Genomic DNA, 25,815 nt, shown 5'->3' with positions numbered 1-25,815 from the left:
ATAATATTCAACAGTAACAATAAACATAATAAGATGTAGCCTCCTTTATCGGGCTGCTTCTGATTCACTTACTGTAACTAGAATCACATAATATAAAACAGGCACACTTAGATTAACATTGTACAATGCGCTCGTTTCCGCTTTGTGAATCAAACATAAAACATAATGCACGTAATAACCTTAGAGTATATACTCCAAGGTAATAACCTGGAAATATTCATCAACATTTTAACACCACAAAGTAGTCAGTCATTAATATTGACTTGCAGTAATTAGACCCTTTTTACAAATGCCAACATTGATTCACTGTCTTTCAGACTAACACGTGTGTGAGTGTTTGTGTTCATGCGTCTAGTTACTAAAAGACCCATTTGCCAAGGGAACAAGTATGTAGTATGTACTGAGTCTAACTCTGAACTTGATCTCCAAAGTCATAATGGAGCATTGTCTACATAGATGTTGTCTCCACCGCAAGGGGGCTCCGTTATGTACAGTTCACTTACTGTGGGAGCAGCTCCATCCTCAAGCAGGACAGCTGCAATGTCCCCATGGCTGGAGCTTGACTTGTGGGACGAGCTAGGGGAGTTGGTGGCACTGATCTGCACCACGGTGGTATCCTGCAGCGTGTGCTCGCTTGTCTCCATTTCGAAGGTGGCCGCCCCCAACCGCATCAGCCCCCAGCTCTGTCCATCCTTAGCCGTGCCCCTGGCCATGTGTGCCCGGGGCCTTCGGCTGAACACGCAACACGTCGTGAAGAAGGCTATGGCTATGAGTAGGAGCATCGGACCAATGATGATCAACGGATTGCCAGAGGGGATGAAAGTGCCAAAGGCAAAGGCTCCCACCAGGGTGATGTTGATGCCTGCCAGCATGATGCAAAGCCCACAGGCACAGCATAGAGCTGGTGAGGGCAGGCTCTGAGGCTGCAGGACATGATGTTTCCTGCTGGGAGCCTTTGTAGTTCTACCATCCTTGTCAGTGACCATGTCTGAAAGATGGCTCTGTTCGATACAGAGACTGATGTAGGCTGGTCAACTAGTCTCCCATTACAAGTAAAGATGAGCAACTGAGAGAAAAACAGAATAGTAACTTCATGAATTTCTTTTAAGCTTTCATGTTTGTTAAGTTGTGCAGCTAACTGTGGTCTATCGAATTTGTCATTGCAGTTGCATTCAATGAAACACTTCCAAGTTTATTTCCTGTCAGCCAAGTATTCACAAACACTGCAACAGGAAATAATCTCGGACCCATTTGTAGGACAATGTTGAAAAGGTCTATTGCTTTTTCCTAAGTTCCTATGCAAACATTTAGGTTAATATATATTTTTTTCTTTTCTTCTGTGTAGACTAAATGTCCTAAAGTACACAAATCACAAACCCACATGACTTCACAAACATACCCAGTTATATATATATTTTTACTTACACCAGATGAGCTTCATATTGTTGTTTGGTGTGTTGCCGTGTACTGTGTAGTCCTTAGTTTCAGTTGGATCGATCCGTAGACTTCAGTTAACAGCCAGCTCAAAATGCACTACACAGTCAGGAACAGCACTGCTTCAAGCAGGTGAGACAATCAGACAAAGACCAGAGAGTACTGCTGCTCGGCTCCGCACTCACAGGCTCCACTAGTGCAGATATTCAACTTGATATATCGCTAGAGGGTGCTCTTTGCATCCCCATGTGGCTGTCTGGTGTGGCCAACCTTGATCCAAAGTTGATACATTAGATACTGGTATTAATTCAGTTAATCCAGTCATACTGTATGGGTGCTGTGGCTGAACGAAATTAATTGGTCCCCCTTTGAAAACATCACTGGTAATATTTCAGAGAATTTTGAATATTATGAGAGAATTATATTGTGTTGGAGCTTCTACGAAATGTGAGTGAGTATGCCATTTAGTCATAACTGCATGCTAATTGCTGTTTCAACCAATGTCATTAAAGACCAGACAGGCACTTTGATGATTCATAACAGTAGTGAGGGGGCTTTAATATAGCCAGACAGTGACTGTTCTCTAATGTGTCCACTCCACTCTCACTCCATTCCTGCCTTGCTTGTGTGAATCCCCTTTGTTGCTATAGGGATGGAGTGACCATGGCAACTGGGTGAAATCGGGGATGACTTGTTGACATTATCAGGCAACAAAGTTAATAGGATGAGGGAAATAAATGCTTACATCAGTGACACCATTAAAATATATATCCTCAAGGTGTAAGGCAGTCAAGCTGGCTCCAATAAAGTTACATAAATTCATAGCTCATGGTCATTCACAATGTGGTGGACATCAAAGAGTCTTGACATGTATCATCAATTATTTCATTTGCAAATTCAAAACCATTCACATAATAAAACCATCATACATGTTTTAGTATAAAAACAAATCCCTTTGACTCCAGAGTAGAATTGCCCTACCTTAAGCCTAATTTTCACTTTGTCATACCACTGTGTTGCCTGTTGAATAACGAATAACTGTTTGGCAAGTGACAGACATATTTCAAAGTGTTATAAATTAGGCTTTCGGCTCTAGAATATAAACTATATGCAGAAACCTTTAACATATATTTAAAAGCAACATATACTTGATCACATACAATCTAAAACATGTCAAAGTAAATGCCTAAAATAATTCTGACAAGTAATACACATCAAAACAAGACACACTAAACGCATGCAAATCTATCTGGATGGTTTTAAATTTGTACAAAATGTGCAAAGATGGTGTGCAATTGAGGAATCTGAGGTAATTATGGTAATGAGGATAACATGTTATAAATATCAAGAGGTTGAGTTCATATTTCTTGACCCATATTATTCACAGTATTGCTATATCTTTGCAAAGTAAATGGGTAACACAGTTCAAAGAAATAACAACAAGTCATCCATAACAAATCAGGATCAGATTGCAATAAAGATGTGAAGGCTAGACATTTCTAGTAAGTACTAAATAATTTGATCAAATCCTGAACTTCTCAAACTCACATTGCATTCATCCACTTTCCTCATTCCAGTACTTTTCAAGACCAAGGTTCTACATACAGTACACACTTTAGGAGAAATGCATGGTAATGCAACTAAAAATCAAAACATTAAGAACATGGAAGAGCTAGTTTCAGATTAAGGGAAAATCTAAGTCTGTGCAGAAGTAATGGACATTGACATCCCCCCCCCCCCCCCCCCAACCAGCATAGCCTATTTTCAGCCCCTGTGCACCAACTCAAATCAAATAAAGCTAAAGCTAGGCTAAAAAAATAAATAGAAAACACGTAAAAAAGAATCTCAAGTACCTAGAAAGCTTTGCCAACTATCCATTCAACACCGTTTAAAAACAGTTTTTCCCCCTCAGTAAACAGTAACCGCTACATAATGTAAGCTTAGTCAAATTTCTCATATTGATAATACGCTATTTGCCATCAAAACGGGATTATGCTGTCCTGTAATGGGCCATGTCCACAGTGTTTTGAGTGGAGGCACAATTCGGATATCATGTGCAGAGCAATTAAACGTACAGAGCATATTTTTCTGCCCACAACGATTCGAACTTAACAAAGTGACATTGATGAGCAGGGCTCCTCTCCAAAAGTTAAATTTTCTATTTGAAAGGTCCAGGACGCTCTTCCAAATAACGCTGGATGTTCGGCACTGGGAAGAGGAGTTCTCCAGCATATTTAATAGAAATAGAAATGCATGGCAGAAAGGTGTTGGCAGGTCAAAATAGAAGGACAAGGGCCAAAACGCACTGTTCCATTACAGTGCAATGCAAATGAATAATTATGAAAAAAATGCAGTATCCATCTTTTGTAACACTTATAAACTGGCAAAAAAGAAAAATCACAAAAAAGTGCTGAACTAAACTATACAGCTTAGTAGCCACAGATAAAATGTTCCCTTTGTTCGTGCTCATGCTCAATCACTCTGATGAGATTACTGGCAATAATACATTGGAAACAATGGAATCAAACAGGAGTTAGGCAGATGACTGGTGCATTTAGTCATCATTTCCAATACTGTGTGGCTAATCCTGATATGGATTAAAAATGTAAAATATATAAAATTTTAATAAATAGAAACTCACATTAGTCACTGCAGGGGTCAACCAGACCCCTGCAGTGTGTGTGTGCCTGGACTCCTTGACACAGTTCCACACCAACTTGCATCACCCTTTAGAGAAGAGGACATGCAGGAACTTGAAATCAATATAACTAGAAACAAGGGGGTTTACACACAAGCTGTTCGCAGGAGTACAGCTGGGGTTTCTCATGGTCCTGTATCGGGGTTTTTCACAATTATGCACTGTGTGTTATCAGGTTGCGAGGTCCTCTGAAGCGGGCATGAAGTCTGTGGTGCGCAGAGCGTTGGACTGTGCCCGCCTGCGTGCCAGTCTGGAATTGGATGGAGGGGAGAGCCTCATGGAGCATACGATGACCTCGACATCCCCCTGCTCCTTTTCCTGCTCCTCGTCATGCTGGGATAGCTGGCGGTTAAAGGCGATGGCATCAGCAGCAAACTGGGTCAGATCTTTGGTGCTGCTGTTCCTGTTAATTAGAGAGCAGGGAGAAGACAATTTGTGAGACAGTGGACAAAATGTTCGTTGTAAATACTCCTTCCTTCCTAGCCATTGTCATTTGCTATCCCTGTGATAGAACCCATATTTGTTCAAACAAATGTGTAAGTATGCACACACATGACCACCATGGATTTGTGATGTGCAATTGTGCATAGCTCTATTGTGCATACTGTAGCTCTATTGAGTTCTTAAAATTCTCGACGAACCCAACCCTAAAATATATGCCAATTAGTCGGGCCGGGCTGAGCCTTGTATGTATATTGATTTTTTTATATAATACTTTCGGTTCCGTTTGTGTATTTACATATTATGAAGTTGATGCTGACCGGTGTTTCACTGTTACAGAAACCTACCAGAGTCTAAAATGTATGCCAATTAGTCGGGCCAGGCCCAATTAGAGCCTAGTTAGGGCCGGGCCTTAATTTTCAGGCCTGTTGAGAACTTTTATACATATCTTATTATTATTTGTGGTGCCCTATAAAAGGAACTCTGTAAGGAATCTGTGTTTTATAAACATGTATGGTTATCAAAGTACATAAACATTGTTTACCTTTGTAGAAAATGAGGAGTTGGAAGACCTCTTTCTGGAGCATTCTGTGGAATTTAAATCAACAAGTGTCAATGGAAATCAGGTCTTTTGAAACAGTTCGTAACTATCACAAAATAAAACTTGCAATGGAAAACAAAAAAGGGAGGTACAGCACTGATACTGTGTATGCAAAAACAATGTAACAGGTTGAATGCCGACAATTTACGGCCGTCTTTCAGGCTAGACTGCCTATGTTTAAAGATACCTTTGAACAGCCACTGCACCGACCGCTGAGTTGCTGGTCATGAAAATCCACTTTAAAACGGTGTAATCGCTTGTTGTAGTGTTGAAAGATATTCCAAAGTGCCGATCACAACAACAGACCGGACGGAGCAGCCTTCCCATTGTAAACAATAGGGACAAAATTTCCCATAACCCTTTGCACGCCGGAGCGACGGACCTTTTTGCGATGACGTCGTCAAAACGAGTCTCATATCCAATTCTGTCCGGTGCATTGCACTTAAAAAACTGATTAAAAACGTGGATTAAACAATGAAAACATAACTCGGGCAACTCGCGAATCGCAGGTAAAGTGTTCTACAATTAATTAACTCGAGCAACTCGTGAATAATTAACTCTAGCAACTCGTGAATAAGTGTTAAGTACAAACATACAGTACATACATTCTCAAACAGTGGAAATGACACATACCCCCTGCACCCAAGGGTGCATCAAGACCTGAGCAGCACTGAGACGTAAAGTGGCATCACGGACCAATAGCTTGGATATGAGGTCCTTCGCCCAGTCCGAGATGTGGGCCCAGTCCTTCTCCGGAAACTCATACTTTCCCAACTGGATACTTTCAAACAAGTGGCTCTGTAAAGAAACAATATAGTGTTCAGATATCAGTTCAGATAACTTGAGATTGGCATTTCAATCATATAGATTCATAAAATAAAATAATTGACACATAAGTTGATAATGAAAAGAATCATTAGTTGCAGCCCAACTATAGAAGGCAATAAAATATGCGTTGACAGGAGGCTCTAATCTCTGAGCCGTAAACAGGGGTGTACTCGAGCGAGGTGGACTGCTGCTCCACTAGTTGTATGAGCTGAAAGCGTGCCTGCACATGTCATGAATGCATATGACAACACTAAAGTATCTCCATTATGCAAGTAAATAGAATTAAATAGGATATATATTGTGGGTTAATAAATAGGCCTACATATTTAAGCGGTTATCAATCGGCGTTCACTCGCATGTGCGTGTATGGGCTTGCGTGTGCACGTGACGTAGCAACACATTAATCAAACAAGATTTATATGAGTCCCGCCTGTATTAGACGCCGCCCGATTTATACATTATATTGGGATATACAATTTCATTTTAATGTGATGGCGTGACTGACATACTTCTACAAATTCTCATTCTACCTTACATCTTACATTCTGCAAATCTGTAGGCATTTTTGGACTCCGTCCGTCCGTGAACAGCTAATCTCCGGCACCGTTAAACATCACACAAATTGGTACAGTCTCTCTAGAGCAGGGGTGTCGAACTCAACTTGGGGCGAGGGCCGCATTGGTCAAAAGGTCACTTGATGGGGGCCACAACCAGTTGCGCACGCATGCTCGATGTCTCAGTCAGTCATTGCTATAATATCTATCTATCTATCTATCTATGTATGCTCAGACCCAGCCAGCCAGCAAGCCACACACACACACAGTGCTCAGACCCAGCCAGCCACACACATAGCTCCGTAAGGGCACCACTCAAAAAATCTTCAAAAAACTGGAGATTAATCAATACAGATACAACTTATAAGAATGTATATTATGCACATGCCATGGTCACATAACCATTATATGTTGAGTGCATGCTTTTATTTTTATTTTATTTTTTATGTTCTGTTTATTAATTTTTTGTTTTTTTACAAATATAGAAGTAAATTGAGAAATAAAAATATGTTGAGTGCATGCTTTGATGGTTACAGTTTTATAATCAGTTTTGATGAGTAAACCTTTGTGGAGATCTTCTCAGTTCTCATTGTATGCTAGTTACTGCCATTCAGGATGGAAAATGAAATCCATTTGGATTTGGGGAGAAGTAGTTTCATAAGGGGCTGGTATGAAGTAAAGAACATGTATTTTCATAAGGGGCTGGTATGAAGTACTTGATATAAAGAGAACATGTTCAGTTCACTAGTCTACAGTCTACACTCTACATTCATTTCATCTGATTGTCTGTCTGGCAGGCACTTAACAAGCGATTGTTAACTGTGTCTGTTAGAGAGAGGGGCAGAGAAGAGTGGCATTCAACGAAACAGGTCTTTCAGATCTCTCAGACTCCATCCTGATTGGCTAAGATTGGCTTCCAAAGTTCGCAGGAGTGCTCAGATTAAAACAAAATGCTGCAAATCATGAACACATTGTGTGATTTCCGTGAAATTGTGCACGCACAGTCCCACTAGGCCGAGGAAGAAATGCCACGTGAACATTTTCAACTCAGCCTCATGGTGGCGCTATAACTGGCCGAAAAGTGTTTTTTACCTCTAACCGATCTGTGGATAACTTTGTATGCCAAAGATTTGTGTCCCTAGAGGCCAAGGAAAAACCTTTGCCTGGAATTTTTCACATCTGCTCTTTATAGCGCCACCAGGAGGCCGAGATATGTAAAACACATTTTCTAATATTACTCCTTCAGATTTTATCCAAATTTCACACAAATCGGTACACATGCTCTCCATAGTCATGTGATCAAGACGGGTGTGTTTGATTTCTCATAATCAACCCTCATTGGCTACGATTGGCTTCTAACCTTTCCAGGAGTAGCCCGCTTTGTACAAATCACCACAACTACCCAACACAGCGTACGCTTGCGGTGAAACTGTGCATGCATATTCCCACTAGGCTGAGGAAGAAATGCCACTTGACAGTTTTCAAATCAGCCTAATGGTGGCGCTACAACAGGCCAAGCCACGACACACTAAACATTTTGCCAAACATCACACGCGCACTCCTATCCTCCTGGTGGAGACCTGTGCCCAGAAGGGCACTTTTTCTAGTTTACTTTAATATTACTTGTTTACCCAAGTAGATGGGCAATAGCATACCTGGCAGGTCCTGCAGGTCTCTCCGCGGTCCCATCCGCAGTCTGTGCCACAGTGACCTGTGAAGGGTGGACTGCCGCTCAGCAGAATATACAGGATGACCCCCATACTCCACAGGTCACAGCGTTTGTCATAAAATGACGCCTCATCGGTGAACACTTCCACCACCTCTGGAGCCATGTACTCTGCTGAACCACACTGAGATGAGAGGGCAAAACTAAATTAAACCACACAGTACCGTTGCCATACTAACAAAGCTGGTCAAGAATCACAGTTTAATTACATAGCCTAATTTATTAGGCCACTAACAGAGAAACATTGGACAATGTACATTCATGCACACAACTGTAGCATGGAATTAGCTGCAGACTTTAAGAGTAACACTTCCTATGTTTCTTTTAAATCTTCTATAAACCTTTTCATGTCAAGGACCCCCAAATTGATATATATATATATATATATATTTGAACATTACAAAATAAAAAAATAGAATAGAAGAATTCAAGTCTCCATGGGGTGAGTAATCAGTAGAAAATAAGTAATTTTTGGAGTGAACTATGGAGCAGAGTCTAGGTCTAGACTGTCTAAATAACTGGTTTGAAATACAGTTTCCTTGTCAAGCCTGGCATTTTATTTTCATTTTGTAATAGTTGTAAGTAGGCATTTATATTGTTTTGTACTACATAAAAATCATTCAAAATACAATTAATACACATCCTTTATCTTATAAAACACTGACGGGAAATTGAGACTACAGAACTGATTTATTGTAAAGGTACCATAGACTGTAAAAAATATGGACAAAGCGTTCGCCGGGTCTAACATGGACGTAAAATGAAGCCTGTTATTCCTGCACTGTAAGTCGCCATCTTTCTAGATCCGTTTGGTACCAGCTGGCCATTGGCTGGCTCCGTTTTGGACCAGCTGGCCATTGGCTGCCCAGACAACGAGGCGGGACTTCCCCCCTTCTTCTCCGTTGGTTTTTATTTTGACTCGAGTGGGAGGGGAATCCCGATCATAGACTGTAACGGTAGCCACGCCCCTCAGAACATACGCGATGGGTTTTTTTCTTTATGGTCATTTTTTTAATTAATGGGACCATAATTTTCCAAAAAGAATATTATGACATTAGAAATGAGACTTTAAACTAGTGACTGGAAGAAGAAAGTATTCATGACCATGTTTATTAAGGTAATACAGTCTAGGTGAAGTTGGGCCAAAATACATGGGCCTCTATGGAGCTATGGGGCTTTTTGGGTCCAGTCCAGCGCCACAACAGGCCATTATATGAACTACCGATTTCAAATGAGGCTTCACGAAATATCTGGCTGACTGCCCCCCTGAAAGGTACACAGTGCAACACAAGCGGTCTGCACAAGTGGTCTGCTTCCAAGTTGTTCTATGCGTGGAGCTGCTATGTTGAGATCATGGTTTTGGTACATTACCGGTGTGGTGAGCTCTGGAGTCGTTATGGGCGTATATGCACTGCTCAGCTTCACCCCACTTCCCAAGTCAAAATCACAGATCTTTACTGGGGACACCTGTGTAGGAGGATGTGAAGAGCACAATCACTATAAACTGATAAATTACTCATTTCCTGCAGATTCGTTTTTGTGCTATAATAACTACTTTAGCCACAATAATAAACTTCATTAACCATTTAACCAATTTTGACCTGAGATCAGATTCTAAAAATGTCTTCTACATCCTGACAGTTTTCTGAAAAAGCTATGTTTCTATGTCAGCGGTTCTTTGATTTTTCAAAAATAGCAGACCTACAAGCTCGTAGCGCGCCACAGAGGCGCGCTATGAGCTTGTAGATCTGCTATTTTTCAATAGCTAAAGCATAACATAATGCTAACACCAAAAGGGGTTCCTGCCTAGAATGGGTTAAGCCTAAACCCATCCTACAACGAAAATAGCTGATCTACAAACTCGCAGCAAATTACATCACAACCCGGTCTGAGCTTGTAGATCTGTTATTTTATAGAGCTGTATAAATTAAGCATTTATACTTATGTATTTTCACCTATAACAACATGCCCAAAACAGAGACCAGAGTTAATGTGGTTAATAACAATTACAAACACAATGGTCATATTCTTACCCGATCAGTGTATTCACAAAGGATATTCTCAGGTTTGAGGTCTCTGTGGGCAATGCCTGTTGAAAAGCACAATTCACAATGAGGAATTTTAAATCCACAAATGTTTGCAGGTCTGTCTCACAGGTGTAGAATATAAAATAAGCAACATACCTTTGTTATGGAGGAAGTCAAGAGCCTGGGCGATGTCTCTGACCACCTTGCTAGCCTCCAGCTCAGTAAAGTGCTTTTGATTTTGGATATGCGTTAGAATGGAGCCTGAGAGCCAAAGATCATTTTTAGAGAAAAATAAAAAGACACTAATGAGAGCATTCACATATTATTCACATATTCATATTCACATAATATTATTTATTTTGATAATGTATATTTATTTAACACATTATGAGCCGTACCTCCACACAATTTCTCAAACACCAAGTAAAAGCATGTGTCATCTTCAAAAAACTGGATCAGCTCCAAAATGTTCCTGGATTTGGGACATTTAGTATGAATTACAATGTGCTTTTCATAAACGAGGGACATTTACTATCAATTGCAATGAGCCGTTTGTGGAATATCACTGTTCATCCTCAGGCGATGAAGTCAAGAACACACCTGTTTCCTTGACATTGATAAAGTGTCTCAACTTCTCGGAAGACCCTGCCACGACTGTGGCCTGCACTCTTCTCTATGATCTATGCAAATAGAAATGTAGGTATTACAATTCATGCATTTAGCATACACTTTCCAAAACAGCTTTTAACCCTTTAGCAGTAAGGGGAAATACAGTGGACACATTGTCCATGAGATGGTTTGATCAAAGCCTTGAACTTCCACTGTTTTTTGAGTGGTGCAACCACTCCTACAACCAGGAATGTCCGTGTACCTGTGTGTGTTTGTGTACCTGTATAAGTGAGCACGAGTATGTGACTTAATAATAGCAGTAGGGGGCACCAGAAACAGTGAGAGGGGTAGTGCTGTGTCTCTAATGAGAGAGAGTGAGAGTGAGTGAGTGAGTGAGTGAGTGAGAGAGAGAGAGAGAGAGAGAGGGGGGGGGGGGGGGGGGGGGGAATTGCACCACTCAGTTCACACGTGTGATTTTTTATTTATCCTTCGCCAAATCATTGATAACTTTATTTGGGAGAACAGCGCATATTAATGAACACTGCACATACAATGCTGTGTAAATACAAGAATGCTAGTTCATCCGTACTCCAGAATTATTAAGCACACAAAGCTCATGTTAGCACTGTTCATAATATGTATTATTATGTAGCCCAATGTAAACTTATGAAGAAAAGCAATTCTCCCACTACACACTAGTACACAGCAAGACTGAAGAAATGCTTTTTAATTAACATTTTAAGATGGAGGCTCAAACTCACATTAGCACATCGCTACTGCTTCGTTCCTAAAAGTATCTTGCCATCATAAAGGTCCCAAAATGTGGTTAATTAAAAACTTACCAACCACAGACTAGATTTACCAGGATTGATTTGGTAATTTGAAATGGTAACTTTCAATGATTTGATTTGGTAATTTGAAATTCCCCACTGTGATTTTAAGATCTTTAATCTTTAAGTGCTTGAATAAATAAATCGGCATTGACATTTTTATGAATCCAAGTAAATATACAAAAGCTAAACTGATATTGCAACTTCTACTTGCCTTTACAGCATACTCTTTGCCATTCTGGAGGCTTATGCATCCTTGGACTTTGGCGTATGCACCCTGACCCAGCATCTCATCCGTCAGCTTGTATAGGTCTGGGGGGAGGGGGGGGGAATTACATCGCATAAGAATGCAGCAGGTGTCTTACATCATGCAAGCATGAGCAGATTATTCCATTTAGCTACGTTCCTAATCTGATCATTTGTGAGTTGTTACCATCAAAGGTGCCTGTAAAGCTGTCCGTCGCTCTTGTTCTCTTCTTCTTTCTTCTCTTTGCCGCATCTGGGATGTTCAGAGGCTGACTTTTCTCCATCTCTGTATCAAATAGAAAGCCCAGTGTGAACATGCATGCAAAATAAGTGAGTGTTAAAGATACATTTTGCAGAATTTTAACTTGAATGACATTGTTCTGATGTGTGTCATCGGCCCTACATAAGCCTGATGATGTGAAATGACTAATTTGATCAATGTCATTTTGTGACGTCAAAATGTTGCTGAGAAATACACAGAAAACAGGGTGTTTTGCCATATAGTATACCATTATCAATGCTCTCCTCAAAAACGAATGATTTGTGAAGTCTCCCTTTAACAAATCCACACATCATAATTTCATAAATAAACAACACCTGGCAAAAAAATACATTGATAACAGACGACTGCCCAAGGCTGACAGTACCTGCTTGGCCTTGAGAGAGCTGCTGTCTCTCCTCTTTGGCCGTGCCATTCTGCTGGATCCCCTCACAGCTCTCACCCACTTGGCCCACAGCCAGGGTGCTACTCTGTAACAGTGACGAAAAGGCAGAGCGAGGGACGGAGGGAAGGAAAGTACGAGAGGGGCCAGATATATCATGTGGCGTGTTTGGAAAGGGAGAGAACGGACGAGAGAGAGAGAAAGAACAAAGTTAAAATATCAGTGTAAAAGAAATCAAGTCAAAGCTTAGAGCTACCACTGAGTATAAGTTATAACAACTCTTAAATATTTGAAACTTTATTCTCATACATTGTTTTTAGCTTATTCTTATCTTTCTACCGTCTTAACTCTTTAAAAAATATTTTAACTGTATCCAAATGTCCTTTCATAATGAGTTTCCTTTTCAGTTTGTCCTAATCCTCTTAATGTTTTGTGTAAAGCACATTGAATTGCCTCATTTAATTGTGCAACTGTAAACAAATTACACCGATAAAAAATGCCCCACTGACCCATATAATTGTCCCACAGTTACTTTACTTTCCCTATGGCAACCTGCCAAAAACAGCAGTGTGGTACGAAATAAATACTTAAACTGACGCAGGCCTTATCTGACCTTGGCTATTCCCAACAGCAGAAATAAACACTGATAGTGCATGACTCATACAGATAAGCAACATCCGCATTTCAATGAAGATAAACTTGGTTACTGGCACCAGCGGCTACTCTACGTCATGATATTATCTGACACAACAGACAAGAGGAAAGTTTACAGGAAGTCACACATCTACTGCACAAAACCACAATGTTTAACAGTGTACAAACATTGAGACTACCTGGAGAGAGTGCTGGAAGGCTTGCAACTCGGCCATAGTCCTCACCATACCTGCGAACTGAAATTCCCACATTCAGTCATTGAAGTGTATATGTGGCTAATGTGGGCAGGGCAATGCTATGTGCGCTATACATCAGCACAGTGACAGAAAAGAATTTGAGCAATGAGACTCTACTAGGTGTAACAGCCACTTTTCAAGTTTCCACATGTAGTAATCATTACTTTACACACATTTGCTCTCACAAAGTGTGCACTTTACAAGTTAGTATTGTACTTTTTAAATGTTGACATTTGATCACTTTTGTACATTTTGTATTCTGTAGTCATTTATTTTATTGTGAACTATGAATTTTAAAATTAATATTTCACATCCTTGTATTTATTCTATTAATAATCTGTGGTGTAGGGTAATACGGAGTGGGGAGCAATGAAGGTTATGTAAATTAGATCCCCTGGAAAATTTCCTTTTTCACAGTCTAGTGTTGGCAGGGGTATCGTAATGTAACATCAGCTAAACGAATTCCACAAAGCTGCTTGAGTAAGGACTAACTCCATCTCTATTCTCTTCATCATTTTGGTTTCAGCTAGTGTTGCCAATTATCAGAAAATTCAAATAACCCAGGCTGTGTGTCCCTTTTTTAAAAACATAAATCTAACTGTACATACGTATGTAGAGCTTACCACTTCAACTGCAGCATCCATATTCTGGGGGGGGGGGGGACATTAGCCAACAATAGACTATCTAGTAAGTATCTACATGCTCACAACACCTTTTGAGCATCACCCAGTCACAGTGACAGTGTGACACACATTCATACACTGATGGCGGACGAAACTGTGGTGTGCAAGGAACCAACCTACACATTGGGAGCAATTAGGGGTTCAGAGGAGTCTTGCTCAAGGACACTTCGACACCAACTCGGGGAGCCCGGGATCGAACTGGGAACCTTGCAGTTCCCATCCGGCAGATCTACCGGCCAATCTACCCCTGAGCCACTGCCGTCTCTTTTTTATTATTTTGTTTGGGTTTGTGTACATATTTGAAATATGTAGGCACTGATTGAGGCAGTCTTACTTGTGAAACAGTTGTTTGCACATTGTATCATTGTTTGTATTCAGTTAATTGTACCCGTTTATCGTGAGTATGTCTGTCTGTTTAAAAAGGAGAAAAAAGGAACATAGGATTAGGGAAGCACTTCATAAGTGTTTGAACAATAAAAAAGGTATTTAAAGTACAGTACAGAAACAACTCAGATCCAGCTTTGGATTGAACTGAACTGAACTTTGAAAGATGAGTGTCATGTCCCTCGTCATCAAATCACTATAATGGCAAAACTAGCTCCAGCTGTGGTGGTGGTGAATCTGGTGATTAAATGATTCCAGTTTGAAATTCGAATTCAAGAAAAAATAAAGAAAACAGAAAAAGAAGAATGAAAGAAATATGAAAGAACCAAATGGACTTTTTACAGGTCTGAAACTCGGTAGTGTACAGATGTAACCAAATGGGGCCGTTAATTGTACAATCCAAGTTAAACTAACGTTTTGCTGTGCATCAGCAACAGCTCTGTGGAAGTCATTCATTCCTGAAGTTCAGTATGCTGTAGTCAGCACATCACATACCGTTTAGCTTCGCTAGAAAACAACACAGTACAACGTTTTCGGACAGATAACGTTGCTGACCCTGTGTGTTTATCGGTGATAACAATCAATCAAAGCCAACTGAGAGACCAATCTGTTATAGTGTCAGCAGGTCAGCACACCGCTAGCACAAACGTTAAGCTTGTATGCTAGCAAAACGAGGCTATCTTCTGTTAATCCGTCGCCAGCAATTCTGCCGTACACGTCTTTTTACGTCCATTTTAACTTCATCACAAGAAAAGGGCTAAAATAAACAAATACACTATATGATTAGCAAACGTCACTATATATGCTAGCCAGAATAATATCCATACACCCATATCAATGAATGGCTAACATAAACGCTTCAAGCTATTACAACGTTAATAAAGTTATTGCCCACTGAGTTTATCTATGCGGTTATTATTATTACTGGGCATTAAAAGATAATGAAGTCGTCTAACCTTGAATGTGTGTCCAAACTGGCCAAAATCCTCCGTCATTAAAGCCATCTGGTGGAGCAGCAGCTGATGAAAGGAACCATGAATAACAACAAAACTGAGAGGAGTCAGGAGGGAAAGTACATAAACACACCAATGCCACGCCCACCCGCTACACGCTCACCACTGCCATTGGCTAAAATGTCTCTTTCATCATACTATTTTGTCGCACGCGCGCCGAAAATAGCAGATGTACAAGCTCACAACACGTCGTGAACGCGACGCGTTGTGAGCTTGTACATCCGCTATTTTCGAGCTACAGACAAAAAAAACCTCAACGTCATGAGACTAGGCTCTCCACCACGCCCCCACTCTCCACACAAGGGGAATGTTTTTGACATGACCATGATAGATGATACCCATTATTAAATATTAATTAATTGACGCCAGCTAAAACATGTAATACAAACTCACCAAACCATATAGCACTGGTTCTCAACTTTTTTTTTAATTTCAAGAACCACCAATGTTTATCTCTGGTACGGTTACGGCACAATCACTGTAAAAATGACTGAGTTTGCCACCAAATAGACCCATTTGTTTCCATTTTGTGCACTCTGAATTACAGCCCAGAACCAGAAGGGTCCAAGTGGATTCTAATAATACTACTAACTTCCCCTGGGGCCTGGGGGTCTCTATGGACCCCTTTGAGTACCACTGACATGATTCACCAGACAAAATAGGCGGAACATCTGTGGTCCCTAGCTGTCTTAGTCTACTTTTAGTTTGTTCTGGAATGAGCTGGCTACAGCTGGCAGTCTCTTTCTTGCCTTGGAAGTTGGAACTGTCTCTTGATACTACCGTAGATAATAGGCTTACGGCCTAAAACATAAGCAGTTCTGTTTTCAAAAAAATAAAAAAATCATAACTATATCTTGTTGATATCTTGTCTTCAGTACTACTGTGAGGCAGTGTGGGAACTACAAGGTAATTTTTTAAGGCACCTCAAGGTGTATTATGACATTCTAGATTTTTATGCCTGAATTTCGGTCTATCAAAAGAACGTACTAAAACAAAGGTATCATGGAACAACAAAACAAAATAAGGCTCAATATAAAAAAGGAAGAAAAAAAACAAAAAAGACATGCACAATAAGACAAATCATCAATGTAAAAAAGTATGGTTAAAGTGTATGGTTAATACACAATAAAATGCTGAACATTATTATCAAAGCATCACACAATGATGCAAGACTCTAAAGCAGTGGTTCTCAACCAGTGGTCCCCAGCTAAATGATTAAAGAGTTTGTAACCAAATGGACCCTTATACATCGTTGACTCTTGAGCCTTACGGGTCCATTTGGTTTAATTTTACTCTCAAGAGTTACATTATTGTTAAACATCTGCATTAATTAATGTACAGTCTACACAAGAATTTATATTTTGATCAACGTTTGCCAACAGCATGGAATTGTGGACAACATCTTATCCAACGATAACAAAATATTCTTTAGTTTGGGGTCCGCAAGGCTACATCTCATCAAATGGTGGTCCGTGGCTCAAATGCAGAATAAATAATGGGCCTTGATATGAAAAGGTTTGAAAACCACTGCTCTAAAAAATATCTTAAGGGCCCACAGTCGGTCTGAACATGGCTGAAACTTCTGAAAGTAACACACGTGTGTTAAGATGAACATTTTGTAGCCACAGCAAACTTGTAAAAGCACCATCACGGGATTCACGGCTCAAATCCTTTAAATGTCCATTGCTTTGAGCAATTGGTGTCGAAGCTGATGATTTGTCAAGAGGCTCAGGGAATGTAGAAAAGTATAAACTCCATTGTCTAAGTGGTTCAGTTTAATTACATATCTTCTCTGTCATCGCTTTCTGTAGGAAATGAAGACAGAACAAAACAACAAAAACAAATCCAGTTAGTAGTGATTATAATGAAATTCTCCAACTTTGTTTTCAATGACGATGACAAGTAGCCACTTATTTGGTTATCATGAGAAATATAATTGAAGCTGTTCCCACAACTAAAAATAAGATTCTTGGATACCCAAAGTAGGAAAGCAAAATGTCATGTCGTGTTGTTGTGTCTACAAACAAGAGTTATCTTTCCCCAGACTATAGACGTAATATCCCATTAGGGTTCATTTTGCTTAGGGAATTGCATAACCTGTGGCTCATAATGATGATAGCCGAGGCTTTTTATTGACGCTTGAACCATTATCCAGCTGCGCCAACGTAGAAACACATTGGTTGTCAACGTGGGGTCCGGAGACCAGTGTTAATTTCGTCGACTAATACTATGACAAAAAATGTTCGTCGACTACCTTTTATCACTGACGAAAACTAAATGGAAAATAAGCTGATGTAAGACTAAATATATTGACAATTTTGTCAACAAATAAAAAGTAAAAAACTGAAACTAAAATATTAGGAAGGGACTAGTGGACAAGAGATCCAGTATACGTCATTTTACACTTGGTTTGCTTGTAGATCTGCTATTTTCAGCAAGTGTAAAATCAGTCATTACGATGGCATCAAGGCCAGCCAAAATAAATTTTAGTCAAATAAATCAACTGTAGATTTATTTGACTAAAATCTTAGCTAAATGATTGATAGGAACCAAATGGATGCTTATGGTTCTGTAACTAAAATAAATGTCCAGATTGGAGTCCCAGAAGACTGGTCTAGACATGTCAATTCAATTGAAATGTAATTAAAAAGTTTGTGAATCACTGCAATTACAGCCAGGCGCATTTTAGACCCTTTTAAGGGTTTGATGAGGTCAGATCGACGAGATTACTGGCCAGCTCCATATATGCAGATCTATGATCCAGTCTTCACCATATGGTTATCCAGGGTATAGGATGAGATCAGTGTCGTGATCTTCATATATGGAGATGGCCATACTTGGTGGCATGACGTGTCACAAGGCATGACCATATATGGAGGCGTTAAGGGTCTGTATTTAATATTTTTATTAAGTTAAGGGTCTCCATGATGTCACATGATGTCACGACTCAGATCCATATATGGAGATCTAAGGCTCTCCATTATGTCACGAGATGTCATGTGGATTGGCAACCATATACTGTATGGAGGTGTAACGGACGGACGCAACCATATATGGAGCTGTGACGGACGGACGCGAGATGCAGGATTTCATAGTAAATGCGACCTTCAGTCGCAACAATAATTCTGGAGTTTTGTTGAGCCGAAAGGATTATTAACCCATTAAAAGCGTAAAAGCATCTCCCCGTTTACATACGTACACATTTACACTCAAAGTAGCACAATGGAAAGCGTTGAGTTGGATGTATCCTTTTGACAGATCAATCAATCAATCAATTAATCAATCAATTAATCAAAGAAAGGTCTCACCAGGGGCTCCAGTTCGGAGTTCTCAATGAGGCTGAACTCGGAGATGAAGAAGTAGTAGTGCTTGTAACAGGTGTTGATGTGGGCTTCGGCTCCCATACTGCAGATGGAGTCAAAGTGATGGATGTACACATGGACGAAGACCCGGAAGAGACGGCTGAGGATCTTCTTGCACACTTGCTGGAAGTTCTTGGGGAAAGGAACACCTGTACAGCAGGGCAAAGGAAGGAAGGACTTGTCAGCAGTGGTTATTGTGAACAGTACATACTTGAGTACTGTACTTTAGTAGTAGTTAGTTGTATTTTCTGTACATAGACAAATACTGTACTTCTTTTACATTCTGTAACATATTTACACTTTGGGAGGAAATGTACAAATTTCAATTGATAGACAATGTGGGCCTACTTTATAATTTGTGCTTTTGAATATCTATATTTCTAAAGCATCTATTTTTGAATACAGTATTTTAACTTAGTACTTTAACTTGTACAAATTTGACAGAGCAACTTTCACTTTGAGTTGAGTGATATTTGATCAGGTGTATCTATACTTTGACTCAAGTACTTGAGATTGGAGTTGAGTGCTTTGTGGGTTCACCACTGGATCTGAGGCATAACCACAATGCCATTAAGGGCCATAATTACAATTCAAGTTATGAATATTTCATGCGATACGTCTTCTATCACACTTGCAGCACCAGTTGGCAAATGGCAATCAGTGCCCGATACAGAATCTGACTTGTGTGAATACAGTGTAGCTTATTGCATCACTCATAATACACACTATGTAATGTACAGAGATGGCATGATGTGAATAATACATTCTCTATAATAAAGGCTGTCATTTCCAGCGATACAATCGGCTCATTCATCCATTCAAACACTAAATGTCTCCCTACTTGTAATTAACCTTCATTTGAACTGCTGCTGCTTCACTTTGAGGCAGAATAGGACACACTTATTACGTATGTCAATATCGTATAACACATACTGTAGTACAGTACTGTACTGTACTGTACTGTACTCACAATGTAAAATACTCAATGTTAATTGAACTCTAATGTTCAAGTTAACTTCAGAGTTAACACTTTCTTTTGTACTGTGCATCAAATGTGCTAAATTTTTAAGGGATTCACACACACCTACTCTAGTGGGGAAGATGTCCTCATTGTTGATCAGTGACTCTATCCAGTCCATCATTAGGTTCATGTACTTGAGGGCAGGCAGTTTAGTGGGTTTCCTGTAGTCATCCCCATCCTGCCACCTGTACTCGTACCGCAGACCCCCGGACATGATGGGGCAGGTGCGCTCTGTGCAGAACTCGCTTACCGTGCCATAGATAAGGTTAATGCGGTTGAAGAAGTCCACCACATGCACAGCGATCCAGTCATTAATATTCTCGCCCTCTGGCAGCTGAACCACTTTCCTCAGGTCCAGACCGGACTTAAGCGAGGCCTGGGCCTTCTTGTACAATTCAAAGCGTTGGGTGCCGGGCTCGAACCTCTTCCGAGGCCTGAACGTTTTGTCTTTGCTGAAGACTTGTCCAAGACAGAGAGCCATTGACCTAATTGTGGCCCAGGAGATGAGGAGTATGTTTAGTTAAGAGTTTTGAGAACAGGCACGATTCCTGAGAAGGGTTCAAACCAGATCCAGCATTGAAGTCAGTTCACATGGGGTTGAATCTTTAAAAGGGGTCAGATTACAGAGAGCTCTTATTTTAAATTGCTGCATCCGTCTCTGTGGAAAAAACAAAACAAGGTCAGGTCAGGAGAGGTCACATGATTGTTTCTCTCTTATCAATTCATGGCTTTATCATGGCCAGCAGTAACGGATCAGGCTTCATGGATATAAAATGGCTGAATCATAGTTGCAATGCATAAACAACATTGTCAGATTGTATACATAGGGAAAGCTTGCCTGATTTGATAAGCAAAGGCTGTTGATATCTTGGACCATATCAGCCATTTTGACATGTGAGTCCTTTGTCACTCTTCCTTTGATAGGATTTCATTCCTCAAAACTGTTTTTTAAACATATTTATTTAGATCTATATCTTCTTATTGAAGTCTGATCAATATACACAGAACCTGGGTCCATTGACCCATATGAACTAATTTCACTGATTACTTTCTGTAAATAGCTTTTAAGTAGCTTGCTCTGCCATGCTCTGTAAAACCAAAGTCCCCTTGACCATCACAAGACTCTCAATTGCTGCACCTGGAGCTGGAAATAGCCAGTGTGATTTAATAGTCAAATCAGATCAGCAGAGATATTCAATTGTAATTGAGTTTGCTGCATCTCACTGTAAACAAAAACGTATCTAGTAGAAATATTTAAACGGGGTGAAAATGACATTTCTTTGTTAAAATAAGTGTTAATTAGCTCTAGTGTGTTTGTTCAGCAACTCTTATCTTCAGGTCTTTAGTAAACATTTTCAGGTCGGGATACCATTTTATGCAGTTAGGAGATAAACGTCATACAGGACAGGATATACAGGATAAACTAATTCAATTGGAACTGATGAAACAAAAAAATGAGCAGACATATTTGGAACTGGAACACTATAAAATTGATTGACTGATAAATCATTTTGCGGGGTTCATCCTCCTGATTTGACAGAATTACAAGTACTATCATGATCTGAAAATGTTTTTTCTGTTCTCTATAGAGCTGGAGAGATGGGAAGACCCCTGCTACTGAACAAATACTAATATAGCAGCAAATATTAATACCTGTACTATTGGAATATAGAGCTTTAACTTTTTTAACCAAAAATGTTTATTATTATTATTATTATAATACAAAAAACATTTCACTCAACCCCTTCAAGTGATTAAGTGGCCATATCATGTTATACTACAGTAGGTCCACTCAGACATGAAACATAACCAAGTTATATAATTCGGATCTATGAATTTACTAGGGATGAATCCCTTCTCAATGACATTTTGACATGAATCAAATATTAACAGTGGCCAAGAAGTTCTGAAATCAAACGTCTTGATTATCGTGAAGGTGAAATAAATTTATATTAGTACCTGAACAGTAGGCCTAATTGAACATATTTAAATGAGATCAAGAGATGTTCCTTGAAATTCACATTTGCCAAACTATGATAAATAGTGGGGCTGTATAATGGCAGGCGATACAATAGTTTGATACACTCTCATGTTAGTGATAGTGGTTTTGATGTGACAAATACAACTGTGTATCCGCATTTGTGACCTGTGTCCTGTTTCAAACAGCTGGACTGTACACTTCCTGTTTTGTTAAGGTTACAGACATTCAAATCACCACGAGTTTAGTGTATGTGCATTCTGTGGTTTAGGTTGGATTGAGTTGAGCATTTAGATAGGCCTACTGTAGACAGAATTTGATGTGTAATGGATATACTCCCTGTCAAAACGTTTCATAGTCAGCAAGATACCGGGGTTGTGGCTCTTTCAGAGCGGGGACTCTGGGGGGAGGGGAGGGGAGAAAAAAAAGGGGGGAAAAAAAGTTGTATAATATTTTCATGTGTGAAAATTAATAAAAATAAAAATAAAATAAAAAACGTTTCATAGTCTGCTGGAATATTCACCAGGATCTCTCACCAGTGGGGGAGCATGAGTAGCCTATGTGGTCACGAGACAGCTACAAATACGAGTGTATAGAAAGAGGGAATGAATAACACGTTCCGTTTCCACTCACCCTTGTGTAGTAAACTGAGGGTGTTCCATGGGGTTCCCAGCTAAATGATTGATCATTAGGAACAAAATGGACCACTGCAGATCTATAACTCTGACAGTGTTCATATGGAACAATATGGGCCCATTTTGTACACTCTCATAGCTAACTTAACACCCCGAATTTGACTGTGTACACTGTACACTTTGATTAATTATTGAAGACCCACAGATTACTGATCATGGAAGCTAGTTACTTTCACTTTGACTACTTGGCATGCATGCCTCAACAGCCCCAGACTGAAGCATGTCTGAGCACGTAGGAGGAGAGTTGGCAGTGGCACTTGGCAGCCCCTCTTTGCATACTTTCAATACTTCCCATAGAATTTGGTCATATCATGACACTAGAACACAACGATGGTGCTTTCAAGATCCTACACAAAAATGTGAGACAGAGTGAGAGAAGAAGAATAAGAAGGAGAGAGCGAGAGAGACAGAGGAGAAAGAGGGAGTGGGTGAGAGACAGAGAGTGAGACAGACAGACAGACAGACAGACAGACAAACAGACAGACAGACAGACAGACAGACAGACAGACAGAGTAAGAGAATAAAGACGCTTGCACAGCAAACACAGTGTGCAGATCCCAAAATGTGCAACAAAGGAAGAGTCTGAGAAAGTAAAAAGAGACTACAGAATGGGTGGAAAAGAAAATCTCTCCACTGTACCTGGCTGGAATCCCAGAGCGGGGGGCTCGGAATGTGGTGAGGGATTGTGAGGAAAGCCAGCGAGAATTCCGTTGTGAGACCCCTTGACTTTAAACTCCCTGCTCTGTCCCTTTCCAGTTCCTCAGTTGGATTACGCTGACTCCTTCCCCCGGCCACTAACAGCGACAGAGAGGCTCCAACAGTCCAACTTCTCTCAGCACAACACAGCAGAGACCAGAAAAAAGTGGAAAAGGGAGGGGGGGGGGGGGGAGGGGGGCGTGTGTGTGTGTGTGTGTGTGTGTGTGTATAGAGAAAGAAGTTGTTTGGCTTCTCTTCCTTTGGATGATGTCACATCCTTACTTTGTCTGCTTAGGCCCCTGTTGTCTATCTATCCCTGTGTGTGTGTGTGTGTGTGTGTGTGTGTGTGTGTGTGTGTGTGTGTGTGTGTGTGTGTGTGTGTGTGTGTGTGTGTGTGTGTGTGTGTGTGTGTGTGTGTGTGTGTGTGTGTGTGTGTGTGTGTGTGTGTGTGTGTGTCTTTATGTGGGTGTGTGTATGAAGGACCTATAAATCGACAGGGGAGGTTCCAGAAATATATAGGGGTGGGAGCAAGGCCTTTACAGACCCCTCTCTCCCTCCTCTCCTCTCTCTCTCTCTCTCTCTCTCTCTCTGCCCTCCCACCATGCTGATCCTTCCTTTCTTCTACTGTAGTTGTTCTTCCCCCTTTCTTCTTATCCTGTATACTATAGTCTGGAAGAGGAACCAGCCCTACTTGCACCACAAAACCCTGTCCCTCTGGGCGAAAGCCCTAAGCAAACAACCCAAATGCTGAGTACCAGTTTAATTCTGAGAGTGCAACGGTCTAATTTTTACACTCTCAGAGTTAAACCGATGCTCAGGATTTCGCAGTGTTCTTATACCACACAGCAGGACAGAATGAGCACTCTCTCTACCCACAACCATTTCTGGTTGTTTGGCAGTCCCTGTCTCCTCCCTCCATATGAATATACAAAAACATATCATTTAAATTCCATTGTCTTTGTAAAAGATATTGCTATAAAGGAAAAACTGTGGTACATGCCACAAGAACAAAACTAAACAATAATACATGAAAATCCTTACAATAATCTATCTAAACTTGACAAGTTAAGTAGTGGTTGTTCATCGGGCACTGTGGTGCCCACACAGAATCACAGAATAATGTTCTACTTGTTTAGCTACTTTATCAAGTTGCTAAATGCATTGCATGCCATCCAGATGGAGGATGTCTGTGTCTGTCCTCTGCTGTGTAATGACAATATAGGTACTGGTAGGCTGTAATAAGCAGTGGTGGAAAAAGTACCCACACATATTTTTTTACTCACACAAGGAAAAGTATCAATATTGCTATGAACAAATACTCTGTTACAAGTTAATGTCCAGTAATCAAAGTTTACTGGAGTAAAAGTACAAAAGTATTGTCCGTGGAGAACAGGCTTTCCCCCAAGGAGCCGTCACTGCACTTCAGTATCCCTCAACAGACAAGGAAACACACACACACACACACACACACACACACACACACACACACACACACACACACACACACACACACACACACACACACACACACACACACACACACACACACACACACACAAATGCACACACACTGTCACTGACAGATGAACTCAGAATTATATAGTATGTGCTGTTCCAGCGCATGCAGAATGACATGATGCAATATACTGTAGCACACAGGAGTTATGGAGGATTCCAAATAGGGCTGAAGTGGTTAATGTATGTTTTGTGATAATAATCCAAATATATAAAGTAACTACGGGTTTCAAATAATTGTAGTGGAGTGAAGTACAATATTTATCTCTGAGATGTAGTGGAGTATATAAGAATAGAAAATTTGAAAGTAAAAATAAAATAAAAACTCAAACTTGTACTTAAGTACAGTACTTAAGTTACTTAAATAGTTACTTAAGCAACAGGCTTACTGTGTGTGTGTGTGTTTGTGTGTGTGTGTGTGTGTGTGTGTGTGTGTGTGTGTGTGTGTGTGTGTGTGTGTGTGTGTGTGTGTGTGTGTGTGTGTGTGTGTGTGTGTGTGTGTGTGTGTGTGTTTTGAGGCTATGAATCCCTCCGGTACTGCAGTGGAGGCTGATACACTGCATGCTGCCTGCAGGCCTGCAGGAAGAGATAAACACATGCAGGGCAGGCTCAGAGTGAAAGCAGACGCCTCACGTTCACATTATGTTCTTCATGCTGCGGGGCTGCGTTATCTGAGTATGTTAATAGGATTTCAGAGAAGTCTAGCAGATCTGCAGGACATCGTCAATAATATAATTATCTTTGATGGAATGATGCATTGGCTACATGTTTACCAATACACAGGATGAGATGAGCTGTGAATATACTGTAGCTTTCAAAATTTTAAAAGTCAGCTATTTCTCACTTGGCTGACTTGAGCAGTTAATGAAATTGATTACATAAATGTAAATAATATTTTCACCTGTAATTTAATCATATTAAA

At 40.3% G+C, this 25,815-nt stretch overlaps 3 protein-coding genes across 3 annotated transcripts; all 3 read right to left on the bottom strand.

The window, feature by feature from the left end:
- Positions 1-331: 331 nt before the first annotated feature.
- On the bottom strand, positions 332-986 carry LOC310859883 (transmembrane protein 275-like; the record flags this gene model as incomplete). Its single annotated transcript, XM_083766649.1, has 1 exon — positions 332-986. The coding sequence occupies one exon, from the start codon at positions 984-986 to the stop codon at positions 432-434; it is 555 nt and encodes a 184-aa protein (XP_083622775.1). The 3' UTR covers positions 332-431.
- Positions 987-1,911: 925 nt separating this feature from the next.
- On the bottom strand, positions 1,912-15,646 carry mknk1 (MAPK interacting serine/threonine kinase 1). The gene is made up of 14 exons (XM_083767856.1): positions 15,570-15,646; positions 13,490-13,546; positions 12,642-12,744; positions 12,182-12,280; positions 11,963-12,060; positions 10,910-10,989; positions 10,708-10,781; positions 10,466-10,570; positions 10,316-10,371; positions 9,654-9,749; positions 8,212-8,406; positions 5,808-5,972; positions 5,118-5,161; positions 1,912-4,535 (listed from the first exon to the last, which is right to left on the bottom strand). The coding sequence occupies exons 1-14, from the start codon at positions 15,615-15,617 to the stop codon at positions 4,304-4,306; spliced, it is 1,452 nt and encodes a 483-aa protein (XP_083623982.1). The 5' UTR covers positions 15,618-15,646; the 3' UTR covers positions 1,912-4,303.
- Positions 15,647-16,052: 406 nt separating this feature from the next.
- mob3c (MOB kinase activator 3C) lies at positions 16,053-23,539 on the bottom strand. The gene is made up of 4 exons (XM_083766970.1): positions 23,322-23,539; positions 20,073-20,667; positions 18,935-19,137; positions 16,053-17,431 (listed from the first exon to the last, which is right to left on the bottom strand). Exons 2-4 carry the CDS (start codon positions 20,488-20,490, stop codon positions 17,402-17,404), a joined length of 651 nt encoding a protein of 216 aa, XP_083623096.1. The 5' UTR covers positions 20,491-20,667; positions 23,322-23,539; the 3' UTR covers positions 16,053-17,401.
- Positions 23,540-25,815: the final 2,276 nt, after the last annotated feature.

The sequence above is a fragment of the Protomyctophum parallelum genome, assembly GCF_964188405.1.
Source record: "Protomyctophum parallelum genome assembly, chromosome: 6".
NCBI lineage: Eukaryota > Metazoa > Chordata > Actinopteri > Myctophiformes > Myctophidae > Protomyctophum > Protomyctophum parallelum.
This window is presented reverse-complemented; position numbering and strand designations above follow the sequence as displayed.